This window comes from Sus scrofa, chromosome 1 (assembly GCF_000003025.6).
Source record: "Sus scrofa isolate TJ Tabasco breed Duroc chromosome 1, Sscrofa11.1, whole genome shotgun sequence".
NCBI lineage: Eukaryota > Metazoa > Chordata > Mammalia > Artiodactyla > Suidae > Sus > Sus scrofa.
The window spans coordinates 189,152,587-189,180,085 of record NC_010443.5 but is presented as its reverse complement, the minus strand read 5'-3'; the positions used below and the strand labels follow the sequence as shown (position 1 = coordinate 189,180,085).

General features: G+C 39.6%; 1 protein-coding gene and 1 long non-coding RNA gene across 3 annotated transcripts in view; one reads left to right on the top strand and one right to left on the bottom strand.

The window, feature by feature from the left end:
• LOC102157689 overlaps positions 1-9,504 on the bottom strand; it is a 59,697-nt gene extending 50,193 nt beyond the window's left edge. For both annotated transcript variants that reach the window (XR_002335512.1, XR_002335513.1), the window contains exon 1: positions 9,368-9,504. This is a non-coding gene — a long non-coding RNA (uncharacterized LOC102157689). The remainder of the gene's footprint in view (positions 1-9,367) is intronic.
• Positions 9,341-26,507, top strand: DHRS7 (dehydrogenase/reductase 7). Its single transcript, NM_001244160.1, is given in 7 exon segments — positions 9,341-9,811; positions 16,351-16,503; positions 19,035-19,141; positions 20,038-20,277; positions 22,319-22,441; positions 23,661-23,876; positions 26,276-26,507. Coding segments are annotated over 7 exon segments (1,020 nt in total). The 5' UTR covers positions 9,341-9,678; the 3' UTR covers positions 26,324-26,507.

The window sequence follows — 27,499 nt, the reverse complement described above, 5'->3', positions numbered from 1 at the left end:
CCAACTATAGGTGAGAGACATCTTTTTTTTTTTTTTCTTTCTTCTTCTTGTCCTTCTCCTCCTTTTCTTTCTTCCCACGTCTTCAGCATATGGAAGTTCCCTATCCAGGGATCAAATCCAAGCAGCAGCTGCGACCTTCGCCACAGGTGCAGCAATGCTGGATCCTTAACCCACTGTGCTGGGCTGGGGATTGAACCAGCACCTCCCCAGAGACAAGTTGGGTCACTAACCCACTGTACCACAGTGGGAACACCAGAGACATTTTTTTTTTATGAGTACATCACAATATTTTTAAAAATTGAGAAGTAATTGACATAAAATGTTCCATTAGTTTCTAGTGTACAACTTAATGATTTGGTATTTGTATATATGGTAAAAATGATCACCACGTTAAATCTAGTTAACATCCACCACCACACAGTTACAATTTCTTTTTTGTGTGTGATAAGAGCTTTTAATATACACTCCTGGCAATTTTCAAATATACAATATGGTATAACTACCTATAGTTACCATACTGTACATTGAATCATCATGACTTATTTATTTTATAAGCGGAAGTTCACACTTTTGACTATCTTCACCCATTTCACTCACCCCCACCCCTGCCTCTGGCAACTACCAACCTATTCTCTATATCTACAAGTTTGTTTTTGTTTTTGTTTTTAGATTTTGCATATAAATGAGATCATATGATATTTGTCTTATTTCTCCATCTGACTTATTTCACTTAGCATATGTCCTCATTTCATCCATGAGTATTCCATTTCATATATTAGCACATTTTCTTTACCCATTCATCCATTAATGGACACTCAGGCTGCTTCCATGTCTTAGTTATTGCACATAGTGCTGCTATGAACATTGCGGTGTGCAAATTTTTTACAAATTAGAGTTTTCGTCTTTTCCAGGTAAGTGTCCAGGAGTGGGATTGCAGAATCATAGCATAGGTCTGTTTTTAGTTTTTAAGGAAACTCCATACTGTTTTCTTTAGTGGCTGTGCCAATTTATATTCCCACCAACAGTGTGAGAGGGTTCCCTTTTCTTCATACCATATCCAGCATTTATTATTTGTAGACTTTTTGATGATGGCTATTCTGACCAGTGTGAGGCAAAATCTCATTGTAGTCTTGATTTTTGTTTCTCTAATAATTAGAGATGTTGAGCATCTTTTCCTGTGCCTGTTGGCCATCTATCTGTCTTCTTTTGAGAAATGTCTCTTCAGGTCCTTTGCCCATTCTCTAATGCAGTTATTTGTATCTTTGCTATTGAGATGTATGAGTTCCTTATATATTTTTATATTAACCTCTTATCAGAGATATGGTTTGCAAATATTTCTCCCATTCTGTAGGTTGCTTTTTCATTTTTTTGATGGTTTCCTTTCCTGTGCAGAAGCTTTTTAGTTTGACGCCACCTCATTTGTCTATTTTTGCTTTTGTTACCTGTGCTTTCTTTTTCTTCCTATTTTTTAAATTGATATACAGTTAATTTATAATGTGTGAGTTTCAAGTGTACAACAAAATGATTCAGTTATACATATGCATATATTCTTTCTCAGATCCTTTTCCATTATAGATTATTACAAGACATTGACTATAGTTATCTGTGCTATACAGTAGGTCCTAGGTTTTTTCCCTGTTATATATATAGTAGCATGTTATGTTAATACCAAACTCCTAATTTATCTCTATCCCCCATCCCCTTTGGTAACCATAAGTTGTTTTTGACATCTGTGAGTCTATTTCTGTTTTGTAAATAAATTTGTTTGTATCATTTTTTTTAGATATAAGTCATATGATATTCCTCTTTCTCTGTCAGACTTATTTCACTTACTATGATAATCTCTAGGTCCACCTATGTTGCTGCAAATGGGTTTCCTGTGCTATTGGTGTCATATCCAAAAAATGATTGTCCAGTCCATCCTTTTACTTTTAATCTGTTATATCTTTAAATTTAAAGTGAGTTTCTTACTCATGTACTTGGAGAACAGACTTGTAGTTGCCAAGGGGGAGGAGAGGGAGTGGGATGGACTGGGAGTCTGGGGTTAATGGTTGCAAACTATTGCATTTGGAGTGGATAAGCAATGACATCCTGCTGTATAGCATAGGGAACTATATCCAGTCACTTATAATGGAACATCATGGAGGATAATGTGAGAAAAAAATGTATATATGTGTGTGACTGGGTCACTTTGGTGTACAGTAGAAGTTGACAGAACACTATAAACCAACTATAATGGAAAAACTAAAAATCATAAAAAAATAAAATAGAGTTTCTTATAGACAACATTTAACTGGGTCTTGTTTTTTGATCTAGTCTGATAATCTGTGACTTCTGGTTTTTGCTTTTAGACTGCTTACTTTCAAAATTGATATTGATATAACTGGATTAATACCCACCATATTTGTTACTATTTTCTATTTATTGTCCTTATTCTTTATTCCTAATTTTGTCTTCCACACTTTTTCTGCCTTTTGTGGTTTTAACTAAGCATTAATATGATTCTATTTTATCTCTTTGAGGGTTAATTTTATGTGTCAACTTGATTGGGCTAAAGGGATGCCCAAGTAGCTAACAAAACATTATTTCTGGATGTGTCCCTAAGGGTGTTTCTGGAAGAGACTGCATTTGAATAAGGAGATGCTCATCCATATCACCCTCAGTGATATGGATGAGCATCATCTAATCTGTTGACGACCTAAATGGAACAACAAAGCTGGGGAAGGGGAACTTGCTCCCTGCTTAAGCTGTGACATCCATCCTCCCCTGCCCTCAGACATCAGCGCTCCTGGGCCTTTGGGCTTGGGTGAGGACTCGCACCATCAGCTCCTCTGGTTTTCAGGCTTCTCCATAATTAATTTCCTCTGACACACAAACATCTTTTTGGCTGTTTCTCTGGAAAACTGACTAATATACTGCCCTTTATTAGCATATCAAATACGTATTTTTTTTAGGTTTTTAAAGTAGCTGCCCTAGATTTTGTAATACTTATTTATTTATTTATTTGGCTGCGCCGCTGGCATACAGAAGTTCTGGGGCCAGGGACTGAATGAACCCTCTCCATGGCAGCGACTCTAACCACAGACGTGACAACATGGGATCCTTAATTTGCTGAGCCACCAGAGAACATCTGTAATATACATTTATAATTAATCCCAGTCTACTTTCAAATAAGACTGTACTGTAATGCAAGCACCTTATAATAACAAAATACTCCTACTTTAAAATGATTACAGATTCACAGGACGTTGCAAAAAATGAAACAGAGAGGTTCTCTGAACCCCTCACCCCGTTTTCTCCATTGATGCCATTTTACATAATTTCAGAGCAATAATGGAGCCAGCAAATTGATATTGTCACAATCTACAGTCCTGATTCAGATTTCACCAGCTTTACACATGCTGTGTGTACATGTGTGTGTCTGTGTGTGTGCATGCTGGCATGCATGCACAGTTCTATGCAATTTTACCACCTGTGTATATTTCAGTAAATACCACCACTGGCTAAATCATTCACTAAGATACATAAAAGGAAGCTTGAAATGAAGACTTCAACAAGGGAGGGAGAGAGAGAGAGAGAAACAGAGACAGGGAATCATATTGTGAACTTTTCATGTTTAAGAGATGCAAGATAATGTTGAAGTCAGCTAATCTAAAGAAACAATCAATACAGTGATGTGCAAAACATCATGAGGCCAGCAGGGCACTGAGATGTTCCTGCTGAGGAATCCCATGAGATTACTCAAGAGAAGGAAAACTTACATAAGAGAAACAGGACTCCCCAGATAAGACTTGTCTGCCTACAGAATATCAGAATACTGAACAGCAATCTGAATGCTATACATGAAGTTATGGCCCAGCAGATGCAGAGGGTGTGGAGAATCCTTCCCTTGAGCAGGCACCCTGGGCATTTGGGGCCAGACAGTTCTTTATTGGGTATGTCTTCAAGTGCTGCTGGAGCTTTAGCACATCTGGCCCTTGGCCACCCGGCACTATGGAAACAAAGCACATGGTATACATTTCCACAAGTATCCAGTGGCTGGGTCATGTCTCCAACCAAAAGCCACAGATCCCTTCTCATTCTAGAGGGAGAATATTCTCTCCCCAGACTCCCTTAGTCTCTGTTTCCACTCATATGGTCTGTCTGTCTGTCTTTTGTTCTTTCTTTCTTTCTCTCTCTCTCTCTCTTTCTCTCTTTCTCTCTCTCTTTCTTTCTTCCCTCTGCCCTTCCCCAACCCCCCTGCCCCCGCCACCTGCCCCCAGAGACTGCCAACCTTGGAGGATCTGGATTTTCTAGGTTATTTTTATATATGCTTTTGTTGTGGAAGGTGACAATCTTCTTACACATAACTGCTTACCTCTTAGCTGATCTACTCTGATGGAACCTGAGCCCACACTATCAAAAGTGACCGTGACTAAAAGCAAGGAAGGCGGGTACCGTTCTACAACTGCTGGAATTGAAAACCTTAGTTACCAATTATATAAAATGCCTTGCTTGGGACTTCATTCAAAGCACTTTAATTACATACAGAAGTTTGATTTACTAAATTCTAACAACTCTTATTCTAATACCAACCTGAGTTGAAAACGTCACAGAGGTTTACTTTCAAGGAAAGGAGAATTTAACTCAATTCAAATGTATTGTTTGTTAAGCTAAATACTGTAGATCCTTTCAAAGAAACATCAGCTTTGCTATTTCATCTTAAAGAGCTTAAAGTTTCCTTGGGGCAATAATATATTAATCCTGAAAATAATTAGAGATTTCAGACATAGTTCCTACCAGAAATAATTGTAAAAAGAAGCAAGACTAGGGAGGAAGTGATATGGTTCCAGATAGCCAGAAAAAAACCTTCAAGAGAAGGATGAGAGTGGGGGTGTGCTGCTGGAGGAGGTTTGCAATGGGACTGGAAAGGGAGAAGGAAGTGCTGGTTAAGGAAATTTAACTACTGCAAGCAACGTTCTTCAAAACATTTCCAGATGAAAGAAAAGGAAGTGTGGTAAGCAAGACTGGAAAATAAAACATTGAAGAGGGAAGCCACTATCTCGCTTTCATGACTGTTTTAAAAGTTGTATCTGGCTTCCGCTGAAGCACAGCCTTTGACATCAGAGCATACAAGGTATTGCAGGAGTCAGAGATGATGGAAGTTCTGTTGCATCAACACCTAGAACTTTCTCCATTTGACTCTCTATTGTCTTCAAGCTACGACCTTGTTTCTAAGCACTCTAACTGGGTCCCCATAAGGCTTATGAATTGAAAACCCTCTTGCTTTTAAATGCTTAACAGATAAGAAGGTTACTGCTGTTGATGCTTGTCTGACATACGTAGGTGTTTAGGAAGAAGCAATTAAATGCTCTGAAGCATATTTCTAGTGGAAATTAATCAAGAATAGTATCTTAATATTTTATGAATTAGACAGAGGGGTTTTGATTACTTTCTGTTTTCACTGCATTGTGTACTTCAGGATGTGAATCATGGCTCGGGTAGGGGGAGATTTAGCACCAGACTAGGATTTATTTGCCAAAGGGGATACTTTTGCTGCGACTGAGTTTGTGTGTTCTCAGAAATCATGATGTATGGTACTGAACTATAGTATATGGTTTCAGTCTTTTTCTCTAACTGTGAAAGGCCCCTGTTCCAACTGAGGAACCACTGCTTTAGGTCATGGGGCCTTGCGTGATGGCCCTACTCTTCAGTGCAGTCCTGGCCTCATAAAAAGATACTGAGACCTAAGGAGAGAATTGGCTGCTGCTCTTTCCAAGTGGGGATGGAGATGGGCGCTTACATGACAGTGGGTCTCTCCTTGACCCTTGGCAGTTAGGTTTCTCTCTCTCTTTTTTTTTCTTAGAGCTGCCGATCTATACCACAGCAATGCAGGATCTGAGCCATGTCTACAACCTACACCACAGCTCACAGCAACAGTGGATCCTTAACCCACTGAGCGGGGCCAGGGATCGAACCTGCACCCTCATGGATACTAGTTGGGTTCATAACCCACTGAGCCACAACAGGAACTCTTGAGTTTCTCTGTTGATAGAGAAAATACTGTAGCTTATGTTTGAATACTTTTTTTTTTTTTTAATTTGAAAAAAATTTTTTTTTCTTTTTTTGGCCACACCTGGAGCATATGGAAGTTCCCTGGTCAGGAATCAAATATGAGCTGGAGCTATGAACTATAGCTGCAGCAGCAAAGGATCCTCAACCCACTACACTGGGCCGGGGAACAAACCACCTCCACAGAGACAAGCTAGATCATTAAATCACTGTGCCACAACAGGAACTCTCTAAGTGTTTTTTTGTTTTGTTTAATTATTGGAATATTATATTTAAATGGTTAAAATTTGGTCAGCGCATGAATGGACTGATTCAGAAGGGGCCAGCTTTCCACTGCTTTACCTCTTATGCCCCACCAGCCTCAGAAGAATCCCTTCATTTGTTTATCTGTCTTTTATTTGTTTTGAACACTTTGGCTTCAAGTTTTGAAGTCAATTCTAAGCAAAATGGAAAGAGGTAACCCTGACGGACACTATTTGTGAAAAGAACTTGCTGAGTATCTTCACCAGAGACAGCAGATTCTAAAGATGGATTTTTCTCACTCATGAACAGAACAAATGAGGACATTTTGTACTGTCAAGATATTAGTTATAACAGTTATTTTTTTTCTGATGATAGTAACTGATTCTTTAGATGTATACTTGAATTCCAAAATTAATTATGCCTCTACTCAGGTAAAATAAAAGTTTTTTTAATGTTAAATTTGTACAATAGTTTATTGTTTTCATTTTCTAAGGCAAGAACTGCTGGTGAGGTGAAATGACTGTGTGGTTTTATCACAGCTTATACATTAGCCAGGGTTCTCCATAGAAACAGAATCAATGGAGATATACATACATTAGAGAGAGAGAGAGGGATTTATTTTAAGGAATTGACTCACACAATTGTGAGGGCCAGCAAATCTGAAATTTGCAGGGCAGGCCAGCAGGCTAGAGACTCAGGGAAGAGTTGATATTGCAATTCAAGTTCAAAGGCAGTCTAGGAGGCAGAATTCTCTCACTTCTCTGGACCTCAGTGGGTTTTTTTTGTTTAATTAATTAATTAACTTTTCTTTTCTTTTCTTTTCTTTTTTTTAACAGCCTTACCTGCAGCATATGGAAGTTCCCAGGCCAGGGATTGAATCGGAGCTGCAGCTGAGACCTATACCACAGCCATGGCAACACTTGATCCAGGCTGCATCTGTGACCTATGCCACAGCAACAGCGGATCCTTAACCTACAGAACAAAGCCAGGGATCAAACCTACATCTTCACAGAGACAACATCGGGTCCTTATCCCACTGAGTGACAATGAGAACTCCCCCATTCTTTTTTACTTTAAGCCTTTAGCTGTCTAGATAAGACCCATCCACACTCTAGAGCCTTTACTCAAAGCCTCTACTCAAAGTATACTGATTTAAGTGCTAATCACATCTTAAAAATAACTTCAAAGCAACATCTAGACTAGTGTTTGACCAAAAATTGGGCACCATGGCATAGCAAAGTCAACACATAAAATTAACCATTATAGCTTGTAAATTAATAAATGTACATAATTTATAATAAGTACATACCCTGGCGTGAATAAGACCAAAATTATCAGATTAAAAGATAAAGGTACAGTTTTGAGTCTTAGATGTTCAGAGCTCACACAGACCTCTTACTCCAGGACTGGATAGATCAGAGATCATATTCTTTGGGACGGGTTTTCCCAGCACTGGGCCTGCTGTCTCAGCTCCCACTTCTTAACAGCTATTTGCAGATCTGTCCTACCCACCCACCCACAGCTGGAGTTTGTGATGGAGAATCCAGTGTTCTGTTCTGCACACAGCCCCCACCTGCACACCTCTGAAACATCCCAGTTTTTCCCTATAAAACCTTTCCCCTCTAACTGACAACTGGGAGATGGTTTGGTGGATATTAGTCTGCCATCTTCCCAGGTTGCCAGCTTCCTGAGTAAAGCATCTTTATTTTTCCATGAACCCTTGTCTCTGGAAACACTGACTTTTTAGCAATGAGCACCTGAACTTGAGTTTGGTTCCAGCTCCAGCTGGTAATATTACTTTTAAGTACCTTATTTGGAAAGTCAATTATAAGAAAAAAAAGAGTGTGTATAAATGTATGACAGAAATTGACAGAACAATGTAAAACAATTACAATAAAAAATAAGATTAATAAAAAAATAAAATTGAATATGGCTATTCAGGAAAAAAAAAAATAAAAGCCTATACTGCAAAGGCAGCAAGCTAATAAGAGTCACTCCTGAGCAATATTATTTCAAGTTGTGATCAGGATAAACCATTAGTCAGAGTCAAGGTTTAGCTAAGGGCACATCTTCCTCCAGGAACCCAGAACAACGCCACAATGAATTTTTTTTTTTTTTTTTTTAGGGCCACACCCAAGGCATATGGAAGTTCCCAGATAGGGGTTGAATCTGAGCTGCAGCCAGCAGCCTACACCACATACACAGCAACAGCAACCCTGGATTTGAGCCAAGTCTGAGACCTACACCACAGTTCAGGGCAACATTGGATGGCAGCAGACCCAGTGAGTGAGGCCAGGGATTGAATCTGCATCTTCATGGATACTAGTTGGATTTGTTTCCACTGTGCCACAGTGGGAACTCTCAATTTTTTCATAATAATTTTTATTTTTTCTATTATAGTTGGTTTACAGTGTTCTGTCAATTTTCTAATTCAATACAATGCAAACATTCTTATGGCTTTCAGGTATAAGGAGAACTAGAGTTGCAGAATGTAGAAGTTTATAAACAAAATCCCTGCTTTTCAGGTTGGAGTCCAAAAAATGATAAGTATAATAGAAATAATGAAGAATAATTAATAATGATAATTAGTTATAATAATTACGAAAGAAAGGATTACTAGGATTACTGCGTTTGAGTCACTGTGTCCCTCACAGGCATTTTCTCATTTAAATTACATATTCTTTATGGGTGCAGAAATAATTTACTCAGGATTGCTGAGGGCCCAGCTACCTGGACTCCAACTGAGTTGGCTCAAATCCCCAACTGGTACTCCTAGCATTACGCTCAAGGTCAAGTGCTGCCCAAGCTGCACTTTCTTATTCAGCAATGGGGCCAGGGTCACTTTCAAATTTAGGCCAATCCCACTCAACCCTTGGGCTAATTCGGTGAGGGGGTGGGCTGGGATGGAAAACAAATTGGTGCTTTGTTGGGCTCATCTAAAGAAAGTTAAGAAGTGGGGAGGAAGAAGCCAAATTTATTCGTTGTAATATTTGTGCTCTTCCTCTCGACACAACTAGATCTTCGAAAACTATTTGGCCTCAAAACAACTGTTAACCGTTCTTGATTACTGTACCAAATGCAGTATCGCCAAGCATCTGTCATCCACGCCGTCTGCTTCTACTGCAACTCTTTACTGGGAGCCCTGGCAGGCGAAACCTAAGGAGCGATGACAGCGTCGGCGTCCCCCACGCCCAACTCCCTGAGCCCAGGGCGGCTCCGCTTCCAGCCTGCACTCCCGGTCCGCCCTGGCCAGGGGTGGGCGGGGCGACGGCTGCGCCGTTGCACTCGCGCAGTTGCGCGGCTCAGACCAGGTCCGGAGGGTTCGTGGGTCGCTCTAGCTATCTCTATTAGCTGTCTCCGCAAAGCAGGGCGTGCGCGGCGGTGATGAGCTGGGAGCTGTTTCTCTGGCTGCTGGCACTATGCGTGCTGCTCGCGCTCGTGGTGCAGCTCCTGCGCTTCCTGCGGGCAGATGGCGACCTGACCCTGCTGTGGGCCGAGTGGCAGGGGCGACGCCCAGGTGAGGACCCGCAGCCGCCTTTCCGGAGTGGACGGCCGGGTTCTGTGCGGTCGGTTCTCCGCCTTTCTCCGCGTCCCTCCGGGTGCGTGGAACTTCCGGGCGACGAGGTTGCGCCTTTCCCGGGGGCTGCGGTTTGGGGAGGAAGGGGCCGAGGCGTTTTGTCTTCTGTCCTGGACCATGTGGACTTGCCTGGTAGCCAGAGTTAAAGAGCAGCGAGAGCGCTGGAATTGGCAGCGCACCCTCAGCTTTCTCAGTTCCTAACCCTGAGGGATTTTGATGAAGTGTTGGAGGATAATACTTTGCGAAACTGCGTTTGCAAAGGAACCAACCTCCTTTTGAGGACTAGTTTTTCTACTTCGTGAGGTTGTTCATCTTCCATTTCTTACGCTAGTCAGAGTTGTGAAATAAAATTTGAGATATTCCACAGTCACCCACATACTTGCCTATTTATTGCGTTAAAAGTATAACTAGCAAAAACTGGATTGGTGTTTTGCCAGGAGCAAGACTGTCATACTAAAGGGCGTCCTGCCTATCTCATTTTTTATCTGTGCCCTGCTTCATATTTGATCGTCATTAACTAAACGCATTCTATGTGCTAAACAGTGTTCACACAGAACTGTTCATTTACAATGACACTTATAAAGCAGGCATTATTAATCTTATTTGCCAGGTAGGGAAACATGTTCGGAGAAGTTCAGTGACCTGCCCAGAGCTAGGCTTTGGATTCATAAGGGCTGGAGGGAAGTGGGGTTTCCCCGGACCTAGTTTTCTGTATGAAAGAAGGTTTGCTTTGAAGTGATAACTAATTTGCTTTAAAAACGGGGCCAGGGAAGGAAGGGGTGCATATAGCTTCTGCAAGGGTGAAAATTGATTCTTAGGGACCGAAAAAAATCTTAGATGGTGTAGTGTTTTATGCCCGTCCAAAGCTCAACCCAACCTGACAAAATATTATCCCTTAACATTTCAAATTTTTTCTTGGGCTTTTTTGGGGGCGGGGTGGTATAGCTAGTATACCTCTGACATTGAGCTTATGGAAAATACATAACATATGCAAGATCAGGGCTACAAAATTATGGCAAATATATGGTTCTGACTGGCAGACTTTCTCCTAGTCATTTGCTCCATCTCAACAGATGAAATGTATATGCCTGTTGGCTGCTTTGTGGATGTTTGTGCTTGATCCTTAGTACTTTTTTGTTAACTTAGACTTCGAAATTTACATAGAAATACTTTATATTTTATTGTTCTATGAAAGTTATTTAACTGATTATTCAAGTGCTGAAAAGGAAAAAAATGTTGACAATATCTAGCAGCTAGTTAAATTACAAGTTATTTTCACATATCAAACAAAAGTTAAAAGTTAAGGTGATTAAAGGTAATTTTTAACAAATTCATTCAGTTTTGTCAGTGTTTCACATTTGCTGGAAAAATATCAACTTTGAAGGATTTTTTAAAATACACTTACTTTGCTATGGAGTTATGTAATTTGCTAATTTACATGTGAAGCATGATACCTTACAGTTCAGGTAAATACACTACAAGTTACTCAGCAAATAGTTTTAAAGGTAAAGTAAATGTTAATAGCTTTAATTTTTTCTTTTCTTTTTTTTTTTTTTTTCCTGCACCCATGGCTTGCAGAAGTTCCTGGGCCAGGGATTGAACCTGAGCTGCAGCAATGATAACACTGAATCCTTACCACTAGGCCACCATGGAACTCTAATTTAACTTTTAACGTAATTTTAAAATTTCACCATTCTGGACTTCCCCTGGGGCCTACAGCATAACTACATGGCATTGTTTCTGCAACAGCTCTGGTTATATCCTTGGCCCTGGAACTTCTGCATGCTGTGGGTGAAGCCAAACACTTTAAAAAATTCATCTTTTTTTTTTTTTTTGCTGCACCCACAGCATGTGGAATTTCCCAGGCCAGGGATCAAACTTGAGCCATAGCAGTGACAATGCCAGATCCTTAACTTGCTGTGCCATAAGAGAACTAAATTTTACCATTCTTAAGCCTGTATTGACTAAAGAGTAAACTTTATAGATCTCCTTTTATGTATAAAGCTCAGATAGATACATTTAAATACATAAACAATATACAATATATCTGTGAGATTAAGTAATGAAAAAAGTTAAACGAACAAGAAGATAGATTCAGGTTCTCAAAATAGTTCAGACTGGAAAGATGGGCAGACTTTACTAAGGATAAAAAAGATTATCCTCATTTTCTTCTCTATGGGTTTATAATTTTTTTTTGTTATTTTAAAAATAGACAATAGACTCACATATGATCAACTTTTTTTTTTTTTTTTTCTTTTTAGGGCCGTACCCAGGCATATGGCATATGGAAGTTCCCAGGCCAGGGGTTGAATCAGAGCTGCAGCTGCTGGCTTACACCACAGCCACAGCAGTGCCAGATCTGAGCCATGTCTGGGACCTACACTGTAGCTCACTGCAACACCAGATCCTTAACCCACTGAGTGAGGCCAGGGATAGAACCTGCATCTTCATGGATACTAGTCAGATTCATTACCACTGAGCCACAATAGTAACTCCCAAGGCCAACTTTTTTAAATGCAAAAGGAGGTAAGTTGACTAGTAAAGCTCTCTCCCACCCTTATCCCTGGCCACCCATTATGCCTCTTTGGGGCAACCACCATTTCCTCCTCCCTTTTATGTATCCTTCTAGAGAAATTCTCTTCATTTTCAAGCATGTGTCTCACATGGTGAAATTTAAGAGTGACTAATTTTAGGTATTGCATGTAGATCCAGAAAAGTCTACAGCACCAGTCCAGAGTAGGAAAAGTGTCAACAGCAATGAGGTGAGGAAAACTCAGATTTTAGTTGACAGGCACCTCAGTTGAGTCAGCAGTGAAGGGAAGTGCCAGAAAAGATTAGGCAATCCTGGGAGACTTTTAGTGTCTGATGGAATAAACTGCAAACAACAGATGTCTTCTCAATACCTGCCTGTATGTGTTGGCCTTTGTGCTGGGCACTGGGGACATGGCAGTGACTGAGTCAGTCACTGTATGGGCCCTCACAAAACAACCCTTCTGGAGGACCAGGGAAATGATTCAGTCATGTCACCTTACTCTGAACTGTCCAGACGCCATGGGAATCTGGTGTCCTGCTCTGGTCAGCTCCTTTCAATAGGAACATGGATTAGCTGGAGCTTGTGCAGAGGGTGTAAGCAGAAGAGGGAAGAAACCGGATGCCATGTCATCTGAGGGAAGGTAGCAGAAATTGGAAGTGTTTATTTCACCTTAGAGAAGCAAGAGATGAAAGGACTTAGGGAGGACATAACAGCTGTCTTCAAATAGATGAGGGACCGTCCTGAGTAAGACAGGCTTGATTTATTGTTCCCGTACCCTGAGGCAGAACTGCCACCCTTGGCTGCTGGTCCTTAGGTGTTAAAGATATAGCACATTAGTATAAGGAAGAATCCTTGAATCCCTGGGAGGATTAGACTTGTCCAAACAAGGAGCCAGTGCCTCAGAGATAACTGGCTTCCTCATCCTGTGAGGGAATTAATTAGAGACTAGCCTGTCAATAGCCTGAGGAGCGCATTCTCAAACTGGGTTGGGGGTTGAACTGTAAGTTTCCTTCCAACTCCGTGAATCTGCTTTCAGAAGCTCTTTATGGGAGGTCATTATGTATCCGATTCTGCAGAATTAGTAAACAAACAAACAAAAAAGTTGGTGCTAAATTAAAATGTTTTCTTCTCCAAGGGTGGGAAGAAGGGTACCAGAATTGCAGTCGTACTAAGCTAAACGTCAGCCTGGGGGTTTTCATTGTTGTGTTTAAATAATATTTGCATGTAGGTGTACAAATGAAGAAATCTTTTATTAGTTCTGTGCTAGTTAGTAGATGGTTACAAAGAAATTATTTTCACTGTGGAATCTGAGTATTGCAGGAGCAACAAGTAGTTGATGAATGAATAAATGACTAGCTGACTATACATTCTGATATTTCTGATTAAGTCCATCAGGAATATGGCTCAGTTGGGGCTTTCCATATAAGTACACCAGTTGATAGGAAACCATTGTAGCCCAGACACAGTTTTGGGGATATTTCTGTCCTTAGTTCAGATACTTACATGAAACTTCTTTCCTGAGGACAAGTTGCATTTTCTTGAATGGCTAAGAAACAGTTGGATTCTAAAATACTGATCATATTAAAATGTGGGCAGTGTATGCTATTGGCCAGAGCATGGGCTTTGGAATTAGATATACTTGGACCCACGTTCTTTGTCTGCCGGGGTTCTTGGGTGTTTATTCAATAGCGATTTTTGGAGTCCTTTCTCTATGCCAGTTTCTGTGTGAGGCACTGAGGAAACACTGAGGTGAACAAAGGAGACCAGGTTGCAGCCTTAAGGACGTGTACAGTCTAGTGGTACAAATTAATTTCTGTAAACAACAATTTCCTTTGTTATAAAATTCAGATAATTCCTGAAGGTTTTAATAAGGTAATGCATTAAAGCGCATAAGAAGCAGTTAAAAAAAATGTTAAGCCATTATAGTTAGTAACCCCATTGCACCTGGCTGGAGAAATTAGAACACACAAGTTAATGGAGTGAATGTGTTTTACTGCCAAAAAGTCCATTTGTTAAATAATTTTAGCAACAATTACAGTTGACATTTTACTTATTAAGCACTGAGTATGTGTCAGACATTGCAGTGAGTGCTTTACATGTTTTAACTCATTTCTCTCCAACAACCCTATGACAGAGGTTTTATTATTAATTACATTTTCCAGTTTTGGAAAATTAAGGCATGAAGTTGTCACATGGGAGCATTTCACTGCTGTGTGTGACACAGCTGGAATTTGAAGCCTGATGGTTTCCAGAATTCATACTGAAAACCCAACAGTTAGGTTTTAGGTTTGCTTAAAACAGTAAACTAGTTCCCCAATTTTAACTTTCCTGATCTAAAATCAGCAATGCATATCTTTTTTTTTTTTTTTTTGTATTTTTAGGGCCACTCCTGCAGTATATGGAGGTTCTCAGGCTAGGGGTCTAATCAGAGCTGTAGCCGCTGGCCTATGTCACAGCCACAAGGGATCCGAGCTGTGTCTGCAACCTACACCACAGCTCATGACAACGCCGGATCCTTAACCCACTGAGCGAGGCCAGGGATGGAACCCGCAACCTCATGGTTCCTAGTCGGATTCGTTAACTACTGAGCCATGATGGGAACTCCAGCAATGTATATCTTAAATAATAGGCTTCTTTGCTATTTTCGATAAATTACACATTTTAATAAATAAGGCACGCGGGAAGATGGCACTTACAGTGACTCTGCAAATTCCAGTGGACAGTGACTACTGTGCTGCAGTGCTAAATAAGGTTTTCATTGGAGAGGAAACCATTTCTGTAACATAGTTACAATCTTTAACAGGATCATACTTGGGCAGGCAGAGTGCATTTTATCTCTCTCTCATATGTATTTCATCTTGGGTGAACTACTAGATTCTCCCAAGATGAAAGCTCAGGCATTTGGAGAGCACTTTTACAAAATGACCTTTAGTTAATAGGCATCAGATATGACTGACACATGGGGAGAATGTGACTTTAAAAATCCAGGATTCGGAGTTCCCGTCGTGGCGCAGTGGTTAACGAATCCAACTAGGAACCATGAGGTTGCGGGTTTGGTCCCTGCCCTTGCTCAGTGGGTTAAGGGTCCGGCGTTGCCGTGAGCTGTGGTGTAGGTCGCAGACGTGGCTTGGATCCCGCGTTGCTGTGGCTCTGGTGTAGGCCGGTGGCTACAGCTCCGATTCGACCCCTAGCCAGGGAACCTCCATATGCCGCGGGAGTCGGCCCAAGAAATAGCAAAAAAGACAAAAAAAAAAAAAAAAAAAAAAAAATCCAGGATGCTTCTACCGTACCCCAGAGTAGAACTTGCTACATTCAGACTTGTTATCAGTACCTCCATTGCAAGAAATGAGAATAATGGAATTGAAGACTGGATGGGACTCTTAGTGATCATCTTATCTGAATCCCACATTTATGAATAAGGAAAGTGAGTCCAGACACTTTCTATTTATTTAGCCATCCTTTTCTCTATCAAATATACAGATAAATACAGCCTTAGAGTCAGACCATGGTTAGAAGGCTTACCCTGAAGTAAAGTCTGGAAAACTCACCAAAAGTGTAGAGTCTAGAATACACAAAATAATGTTTTGGTTAACCGTTACTAATGATTTGTATCCATGCTTTTTGTGGGAAATGTTTTCTTAGGATATTTAATTTTAAGAGTTTAATTACTTTATTGAATTATGATTGTCATATAAAAACTGTCCATATTTAATGTATACAGCTGGATGAGTTTGGGGTTAAGCACACACTGGTGAGACCATCCGCACAATCAGGCCTATGAACATATGATGTTTCAGTTTTTAAGCTCCATGCATTATGTCTTCATAGTCAGTGATATTGTTTAAAACGGACTATGAAGACATAATGCATGTCTTTTTGGTTAATCTTTGATGGCTGTAACCCATAGCTTATTTTCTACCCTCAATCCCCACTCCTTTTTCAATAGAATGGGAGCTAACTGATATGGTGGTGTGGGTGACTGGAGCATCCAGTGGGATTGGCGAGGAGCTGGTTTACCAGCTCTCTAAACTAGGAGTTTCTCTCGTGCTGTCAGCCAGAAGAGTGCAGGAGCTGGAAAGGGTGAAAAGAAGATGCCTTGGTAAGTAAATCTAAAATAGCAGCAGTGCTTCCTAGAAGTATATCAGGACCCAGAGTCAAAATTTGGGAATTTTGGAGTTCCCACTGTGGCTCAACAGGATCGGCAGTGTCCCTAGAGTGCTGCAGTGCAGATTAGGTCCCCTGGCCCAGCACAGTGGCTTAAATATCTGGCATTTCCATTCCTGCAGCATAGGTCGTAGCTGGTCCATATGCCTTCGGGTGGCCAAAAAACAAACAAACAAAAAACCCCCAAAAAAACAGAAACAAAAAAGCAGGGGGAGGGGGAAATTTTAGAGGGAAGAGGAGTATTCTTCTGGGCAGTATACCCTGGTTCCAAATACTCCAAGTGCTTTCATCCGAATCCTCTTTCTTTTGTCATTTCTTTGTTAGCTGATCTGTCCTTTTTCTTCTCTTTTCTGCTACCTTTCTACTTTTTTGGGGCACTGATTCTTGGCATTGGGGAGTTATCATCAGTGCTCTGACACGCTGGTCGATTTTTAGTGACCAAGTAAATATCTTATATTTTCATCTTAGGGAAAGAACAGTTTGGTTCTTACGTATGACATACATGTATGTAACCATAGAAATTTAATTGGAAAGGATCTGGACTTGTTTTGCTAAAATATCAGATATTAATGTCATGTGGGATGGCATAAGGTTTTTATTATAAAGGATGAATGAACAGGAATGCATGCAGTTTGAAAAATGCAACATGGAATAATATTTCATATATATAGGACAACAATGTCAATTTTTGTTTGGGTTTAGGTGTGGTTATGTTCACAGTGAAAGCAGCCTCAAATAATAAAGTTATTATTTCTCATGGGACATTTAGTATATAAACTGAAATAATTTTGAATTTTCCAGTAGACTATGTTTTCGGTCAGTGAAAGAAAAAAACCTTTCTTTCACTTTGCTGATGAAACTAACCACCCAGAAGTAGAGTTGCCAAGGCCACAAGACCTTTTTCACAATACTGCTTTCCAAGACCTTCTGTGTTTTCACACTGGGCCACTTCTCATGACACTTGCTGCTCTACTGTTGAGACTTGCACTGGCAGAAATGAGGCGTAACAGTGTTTCTTAGCTGGAGTAAGGCTGTTTTCCTTTTATCTGTCAGATCATTGTTGCAAACTTTTTTTTTTTTTTTTTTTTGGTCTTTTTAAGGCTGCACCTGCAGCATATGGAAGTTACCAGGCTAGGGGTAGAATCAGAGCTGCAGCTGCCGGCCTACACCATGGCCACAGCAATGCAGGATCTAAGCGGAGTCTGTGATCTACACCATAGTTCATGGTAATGCCAGATCCTTAACTCCCTGAGCAAGGCCAGGGATGGAACCCGTGTCCTCATGGACACTAGTCAGATTTGTTACCACTGAGCCACACTGGGAACTCCCAAACTTTTCTTTTAAAACACTTAATCTTTCACAGTTTAATTCTTTTCCCATAAAGCCTTTGCACCTCTTATGTTTTCTCTACAAGACAATTTAGTTTCAGTTCTTTTTTTTTTTTTTTTTTTTAATTGGCTGCATCTGTGGCACATGGAAGTTCCAGGGCCAGGGATTGAATCCAAGCCACAGCTGTGACCTACGCTGCAGCTGCCACCAATGCCGTATCCTTTCAACCCACTGTGCTGGGCTGGGGATGGACCCCCCGCCTCTGTGACCTGAGCCATTGCCATTGTCAAATTCTTAACCCACTGCACCACAGAAACTCCCTCAGTTGTTCTTTTGGTGAACAGAAAGAGGAGCCATTATAGCCCAACATTTTTTTTTTTTTTTTTTTTTTTTTTTTTTTTTTTTTTTTTTTTTTTTTTTTTTTATTTTTGCCTCTACGCATATGATTCCAGTTCTAATCGACTGTCACTGGCTACACATAGCCACAGCAACTCGGATCCGCCGCGTCTCACCTCACCACAGCTCACGCAACGCCGGATCAACCACTGAGCAAGGCAGGATCGAACCCGCACCTCATTTCCTAGTCGATTCGTTAACCACGCGCCCACGGAACTCCAACATTTTTCTTGATTGGGAATTTTAGGATTGTGTCCTTTTCCTTATTCCTCCTGGAATCCTTAGCCTCTGGAAGGAAATCTCTGTGTGTCATGTGACTGGAAGATTCTGAACTGATTTTTGGCATTTTTTTTAATGTACTTAAAAATCAGCTAGTGAACCTATCATATAATAAATGTACAGATTACTTTTGTACTTCTAAATAAATCGATCTAAAATTTTTGCTTATTTTAGTTTCAATATAATCTCGATTTTTTTGCTGCAGTCTGTTCCAATGTTAGCCTGTTTATATTCATGTAAAAGAGAGCCAGTCTGCTTCCTATATACCCAGCCAGTATTTTATCTCAAGATGTTGCCATATAATCACCAGTCCCCTTCTTGGTCACTGAGAGAACCTCATCCACAAGGCCGCCGAGAAATAAGTTCATGGCCGAGTGTGGTTGTAGAATGGATGTTAAGTAGCAAGGAGCTAAAGTAAACTATTGTATGACTTCCACATTAATTTCAAGTGTCTTTATTTAGAGAATGGCATTTTGAAAGGAAAAGATATACTAATTTTGCCCCTTGACCTGGCTAATAGAAGTTCGCATGAAGTGGCTACTAAAGCTGTTCTCCAGGAGTTTGGTAAAGTAAGTAGAATTTTTATTGGATAAGTGATGCTGCTGCTTCTCTCTCTCTCTCTCTTTTTTTTTTTTTTACAGCCACACCTGCAGCATATGGAAGTTCCCAGGCTAGGGATCAAATCGGAGCTGCAGCTGAGGCCTATGCCACAGCCATGGCAACACTGGATCAGAGCCACATCTGCAACCTACACTGCAGCTTGCAGCAATGCTGAATCCTTAACCCACTGAGTGAGGCCAGGGATTGAACCCACATCCTCACAGAGACAATGTTGGATTCTTAACCCACTGAGCCACATTGGGAACTCCTGGATAAATCTTGCTTTGAAGTAGCTGCAAAGAGATTCCCATCTATGGTGCTAACATTCAAAGGGCTTTAGGTAAATGGGTTCATGCAGTGAGATGAAGGCCCATAAGTTAGACCTCTTATCTCAAAGTGGGTGGCTTTATGTAATTACTACTTTTTTTACTTTAACAAATATTAACTCCTCCATGTAGAACAAAAGAAGCTAAAAATCTGTGCCTTCTATTTTTGTGACACTTATTGCCATAAAAAGTCACTTAAGATGGGAACTTAGGAGTTCCCTAGTGGCTCAGTGAATTAAGGATCTGGCATTATCTCTGTTGTGGCACAGTTTTAATCCCTGGCCTGGGAACTTCCACATGCTGCCAGTGTGGCAAAAAAAAAAAAAAAAAAAAAAAAAGAAAGAAAAAAAGAAAAGGAATTTAATTCCATAGGTGGATTCTGGTTTTCATTTTATCTTTTTTATTGCTGACTCCTGGAAATAAATCAATTTGTTCCATTGATTCATAAAGTTAACATATAACCAGCCATCCCAAGGAATTCCAGCTGTCCATGTACAGGTCATCCCTCAAGTGCCCCTTTTCTGATTTTCTTTAACTAGATCGACATTCTGGTCAACAATGGTGGAGTATCCCAGCGTTCTTTGTGTGTGGACACCAGCCTGGATGTCTACAAGGAGCTAATGGAAGTTAACTACTTAGGGACGGTGTCCTTGACAAAGTGTGTTCTGCCTCACATGATTGAGAAGAAGCAAGGAAAAATCATTACTGTGAATAGCTTCATGGGTATTATAGCTGCACCCCTTTCTGGTGGATATTGTGCCAGCAAACATGCTCTTCGGGTAAGGCTGCCAAAATTCACCTCTGATAGAACTGATCTGAATATGTATGGGGGGGATATGGCCATCATTGTAAGATATTGTGGGAACTGGGTAGTGATGTAAGGAGGCAGAAAGAGAACCCCAAGGAGACCTTGGGTAGAAGATTTATCCAGAAGATGCTAAAAAAGACTTGAGCTTCACCTGCCTCTTCCTAATTCAGCAAACACATATTGAGCATCTACACTGTGTTGTGCACTGCAACAGATCCTGGAAGTATAAAGATGGTCAGATATGCTCCCTGCCCCCAAAAGTGTGTGATTTAAATGACATCACCCTTTACCTCATCCTCATTTCTGCCACATCTTCATGGCAAATCTGGGGTCTACCTCTTGTTTCTTCTGCAAACAGTCAGGATTTACTTGCCCTCTCATTTCTGTGATGATTTTTTTCCTTCCTTATTGTTGTTGGTGTTTATTTTACCTGCATTTCTAAATAGATATGTCAGAAATAGAATCTTCCCACTGGATGATCAGTCCTGGGCTTCATACCCCACTGGGACTAGCTTTGACTCTATTTACTCTGATGTCATTGGAAGAAGAAAAGCTAGTTCAGGCAGAGGCTGGGAGAAAGCTTGACTTAGCTTGTATACCTTAAGAGATATGAATATTAGAAATAAATGAATTTTTAATGTTGGCTTAAGAGTGGATATAAAGAAATGGTATTAAGCTATAACATGGAGCAAATTAAATCACATGACCAATAGGAAGAGAATGATTAAAAGAGACACTTGATTTATAATTAATGCTGTTGAAGGTCAGTTTAAGTAGGATGTTTCATTTTTGGAATAGCTGAGTGGTCATCACAATTTCATGAAAATTTGAAGCTCTGGTTCTTAAGAATCTGCTTTGTGCTGTGAAGAGCAGACAGTTGCAGAGGGTGATGTAACAAAATACTGCACTGATGATTTCCTCATACTTGGTAATGGGGTATCAGTTACTTCCTATAGAGCAGTCAGGAGAGTCAAGCAGGCAGGAGAGGGAAGGAGGCCACCTCATCTGCTTGGTAGCAAGTATCATGACATGCAGGAAGCTTTCAAACACACACAATGAGTTGTTTGTTCCATCCTGCTAGACTCCCTGTTTTATTACTGAATTTGATTGTCTGATGATACTATGTGGCAAGTTGAGACTCTAGTTTTACCAGTAGCTGAATTCTGAGACCAGGAGGCTTTTTTTTCTTTTTCGGCCACTCTGCGGCATATGGAAATTATTATTGGATCATAAATGAATGTACTCTGGGTTAGCTATTTAGGCTTTTCAATGTTAACTCAGATTATAACAGTATAGTCTTGGAATATTTCCTGATTTAGAAGAAAAGATGAGGGGAAGTAGATATTTACTCTGTTTGGTTTAGAAATGGCCAGTATCTTTGAAGTCCTGAGAGTCTAGCTTGTTTTTACAAAAGTCATGCGAGCAATCATATAACATTTTTAATTAACCATGTATTCTCTTACTACCCTAAGAAAGATAAATCTTGGCTGAAACTAATTGTCTGTTAAAATAGTCATGGAAAAAGTTGAACTGTTCTCTGTGACAGTTTCAGTTAAGTGCTAATCAATCCCCTCTTGCACCAACATCTGCACTTCAGGCCCCTTTGACAGATAAAAAGAAACCCAGCCTGGGTGATGATCAGTGGAGAACATGCAGTCCTAGAGTGGAGAGCCAGGGACTGGCTGAGAGGGTGTCTCAGACTTTCCCGGGGGAGCCTTCCACTTATCCAGCGCTTGCCTTCCATAAAAATCACTGATGGCATGGGCTGCCACTGCCAACGGGGTGAACCATTCATACCCAGAACAAGCCGAGAACCCTGTTCTAGATTGCGTCCAGTCTTAGAGTTAAAAATGCCTCATCTTGTGTAATTCCATTTCCTGTCCTTTACTGAGGCATTTCAGAACATATTTTGATAATGTGCTGCTATTGTCCTTCATAAAAAGTTAAAGAGTAATTTCATGCTAAAAGTAACCATGAGATATGTATTTGTACTTGATTTTTTTTCCTGATAGGGTTTTTTTAATACCCTCCGAACTGAACTTGCCACATACCCAGGTATAACAGTTTCTAATGTTTGCCCAGGACCTGTAAAATCAAATATTGTGAAGAATGCCCTAACTGAAGAAGTCACAAAGGTAAAATTTTCTAGTTGGGGAATAATCGGAATGCTTTAGTAGTTATATATTAGTGTTATAGTACTATGCCTCAGGGTTTTCACATTAGAACTGCTTATTAATTATTTATGACACTTAACTCATGGCATTAGGAAAACTGTTTAGGCTGGCTGATAGTGCTTTGGCATTCAGTTTTAATATAAGCTAAAGAAATCACCAGCATACTGCTTATATTAATCCACTATTAAAAGGGTTGTCAGTATTTTTAAAACCAGTTTCTATAAATTCACAAATTATAGCAACACTGAAAGGTTTTGTGTGGCTGAATTTTAGTACGTTAAATCTTACTGGGATTTTAAAGAGAGATTATGGTGAAGAAGCTTAGAAAAAGCCTTGCTGAACTTTGATAATTTTAGGTTAGCCTCACCCAGGCCTGTGCTCCCGGCAGTTCACAGATTACATGTAAGTGATCTATCAAATAAATAGTAAATGTCTCAGGAAGAATCCAGAATTACTCAATAATAAAAAATCTCTCCAAAGACCATGAAATTTTCCTTCTTTTCTATTAATATATATTTCTGCTGAGACATAAAGCTACATATGCTATGTAAATGTTTACATATACAATTTATATTTTCGCATTTCCTTTGAAGGGACTATGGTAAAATCGAATAAGCACTCTATTATAGGAATCAAGGACTTGGAATATAGACCTGGTTACTACTGAATGATCTGTATGAGCACAGATAAATTACTGCCTTTCTGGGCCTCAGTTTATTTATTTGTAGAATGGTAGTGGGCTAACTAGAATAGTAGTACCAGATTTGTTCAATACCTAGAAGCCACTTTTATCATCTCCCTCCATTTCATCCCCATGGGCTACATCTTTTATAGAATTTCATTTGCTAAATATGTTAAAAATTTGCTTAAAAATTTTTATTATTCAAGTGATGTGTATATTAAGATGGTACAATTACAACTAAAAGCAAAGAACCTTTAATCTTTTATTTAGTCTGTGCAGCCTTATCTGGTTAAGTGTTATCAATTCCATCAGGCTTTTTAAAATATTACCAATAGCTTATAGACAATCTTAATACCCATGGGGACTCCTAAGGGGCAGGAGGCCACTTTAAAGGAGACCCTCATCTCAATGTCTTCTGGATCTTTTCTAGCTTAAAAGTTCTGTGAAATACCCTGGATAAATACTCATCATTCAATTACTTTTTGAAAATTTTCTTAGACTCTAGGCAGTGATGCAGACCAATCCCACAAGATGGCAACCAGCCGCTGTGCACGGCTGATGTTAATTGCCATGGCCAATGATTTGAAAGAAGTTTGGATTGCGGAGCAGCCTTTTTTGTCAATGGCATATTTATGGCAATATATACCAACCTGGGCCTGGTGGCTGACCAGCAAAATAGGGAAGAAAAGGATTGAGAACTTTAAGAGTGGTGTGGTAAGACCAATTTATATATTTCTTAATACCTATCCACTTTGTAGGAAAGTATGAAAGTTTCTAGTGCTTAAAAATTTCTTATTGATCTTCCACCAACTTCATGATATAAGTACAAAAGGTATACAAAGTTTTCTATCCTCCATGCATAACTGCTGGTTTACTATAAATTACTACTGGTCTTGGAGAAAGGTTTTCTACAAGGTAAATCAAAGACTGCCATTTTTTTTTCTACACTTACTGTTGGGCCAGTATATGTGCCACCAGTGCTCTTTCTCCACCATTTCTTCCTACAAACTCCTACTCACCCTACAAGTCTCAATATCCTACAAGTGTCACCTCTTTGGGTTGATACCTGACCTCTCCTCCCATTTCTCCCCAGGACTAGGTGCACCTTAGCCACTTCCCACACTATTAAAAGAGATGCACTCTCATGTGTAGTACTGCTTCCTTTGGTCTTGCTCCAGAAGCATTTTGCACATCTCAGATGTGCCTCTGTTCATGACTAGAAGAATACGCTGATCACTCATTCTTTCAGCCCTCGTTCTTACAGAAAAGTGAAGAATGTTATAAACTACTTCTGAGAAAATTGTGAGTTGAGCCAAAAATTATAGATCACATAGATATGATTATGCAAAGAAAGGTTATTTCTGTGAATGGTTTTTATTAAAATATTTCATTGATCACTACTTTCTTTTAGAAATGTTAGTAGGGATTGTATATAAAGAGAATTATAAGATGGGATCATGCCGCCTGTAACATTAGATAACCCCCCACTCTTTAAGTAGGCACAAAATGTTAGATATGTAATTTGTTCCAATTTTTTGAAGGACAGTTAAATGAATTAGTGAAAAAGCAAAAGAACAAAATACTTAGAGACTTAAAGGTTATAAAACTTTCATGATATACTAACATGTTTAGAGCTTGAAAAATCATGAAGGGGGCCATTCATTTACTATCAACTTGTAATGTGGGGTGCCTTGGGCCAAAACGTTTATAAGTATTTTGGTAAGGTTGAGACCTGGTCGTGTGGGATGGTTCTAAAGATCATCAGATACCATATCTGAGTTTGAAATATGGAGGACAACAGACATAGTGACATTGTGTCCAGTGATGGATAAGGGAAGGAAAGGCCACATTTTTAGAAAGGTGACACAGCATCCTGGTTAAGAGCATAGAGCCTGGTGCCAGGTTACCTGGGTTGAAATCCCAGCTCTACCCATACTCATCCCATGACCTCAAGCAAGTTATTTCTTGATAAATCAATCTCCCCATCTACAAAATGGACATTGCTGATGAAAATAGCACCTAGTCATAGGATTATTATGGGACTTAAATCAGTTGCATCTGGAAAGCTCTTTAAACATACTGTGGAGTGTTATGCCTATTAAGTATTAGCTGTTAATGCTTTTGTTTTGATGGCAGCAGAATGTTCAGTGAACAGATAGTAAAGATCAAAGAGTTAAGTAATATGGCAGAGAAAGAACACATTATAGAAATAATTATTTCAGAGGGAAAGAAACCAGGAGCTAGAGTTTCAGTCCCACTGTAGCAGTTGTTCTCTCAGGAATGTCCATAAGGTTATTTTGTTTACAGAATACCTAACTGTAAAATATAAACATCACTCAGTTAACCTAGGCATTTTATTATATCTAACATTTGCTAAAAATGATGATTTCTACCAGCATTTTAAAAATATTGCTTATTATGTGGTCTCACTGCTTTATCACTTTATGATAAACTGGACATTCTTTTGTTTCCCCAAAACTATTTCTTTACACAAAACCCTTTACACACAAAAAAAAACTTTAAAAAATTTTTCCTCACTTTTTTACTCAATTCTCTTCTTCCTCCTTTTCTCCCCACTGTTACTTTCTATTATATCCATCTCCTAAGATTTTATAAGTGTCTAAGAGAATGCCCGTATTATCCCAAACTAAATGGTTATCTTCCCAAATGAAATATCACCTCTTAGAGATTATTGAGCTGCCTTATTTTACTCTTCTGTCAGTATACTAAAAAAGTTCACAAATTATTTGAGAGTAATCTGTCAAATAATTTACTTCTAGATGCTCTGACCTACTCTTTGTATTTATTAAGGCAAGTCAGTGTAGGTGTGACGTGCTGATCTAGAAGAGTAATAAGAGATTTCAGCATTAGTGAAAGGGCATAAGCAGGTGCTAACCAATGACAGAGGAAATAATGATGCTAAGCCCATTAGAGATTTTTGTGTAGATCTAGAATTCTGACTGTGATTTTTATTCTAATTTAAGCATTTTCCCAGGTTTTATATAGATTCCCAGTAGTGAATCATAATGATATAGTTCCTCAAAACAGAAGGAATTAACTGTCAAAAACTGGGGTAGAAAGGACTGATTCATGTTTCCGTCACTCTGTTTTAGGATGCAGATTCCTCTTATTTTAAGATCTGGAAGAAAAAACATGACTGAAGGAGTATTTGCATTTTTCAAGCTACTGAACAAAGAAATGGAAAACATGAAAACAGTGATCTTTTAATGCACTGAAGACTAACTTGTGATTTTACTTCTTAACAGATACAACTTTGCTTTCAACATGTAATAAGTAACAAAAGACCATCAGAGCCTTGCAATAAAGATATTAATACATACTGCATTCCTGGGTAAAAGAGCATTTTAACATACTCTAGCATTTATGCTTAAAATCTAGGTTAGCAGAATGATAACCAAAGTATTATAGTAATGCATTTAACATAAATGCATAGAATATTACATGAAGCAGAGTGCTGGGTAGTGGGCAGATATAAAGATGCATTTGAGGAGTTCCCTTGATGTGCAGTGGGTTGAGGATCCAGGTGTTGTTACTGCAGCAGCTTGGATCACTGCTGTGGCATGGGTTTGATCTCTGGCCTGGGAACTTCTGCATGCCATGGGCACGGCACCCCCGAAGAAAGATGTATCTGAAATGGTCCTGCCTCCAAGGTGCTTACACTCTTAAAAGAGTTGACAGGTACAAATGACTATTTGAGGCAGTAGGTAGGACTCATAGCAACTGTAATTTATTAAAAACCTTTAATTTTTAATTAAAAAATTTTTTTTCCTTTTGTCTTTTTAAGGGCCACACCCATGGCATATGGAGGTTCCCAAACTAGGGTTCTAATTGGAGCTGTAGCTGCCAGCCTACGCCACAGCCACAGCCACAACCACGCCAGATCTGGGCTGCGTCTGTGACCTACACCATAGCTCACAGCAACACTGGATCCTTAACCCACTGAGCAAGGCCAGGCAATGAACCCACAACCTCATGGTTCCCAGACGGATTCATTTCCTCTGCGCCACGATGGGAGCTCCTTTAAAACCTTTCATATATCATTGCTCTGATGAGGTGCCTTGTATTTAGTTAGTCATTTATGCCTCATAACAGCCTTCTAAGGTAGATGGTATTATCTACCTTTATAGATGAAGAAAGAGATACCCAAAGCAAATAGGTGTTACTTTCCCAAGGTCACAGAACTAGTAAAGGGTAAAGCCTTGGTTAAACTCAACTCAGGAAGATTCCATTGACAACTGTTCACATTAGTTATTATTATTAATTTAACTTTAAACTTTAGCACCTTATAGTAGAGCATAGGCCACAACAGAAAATCA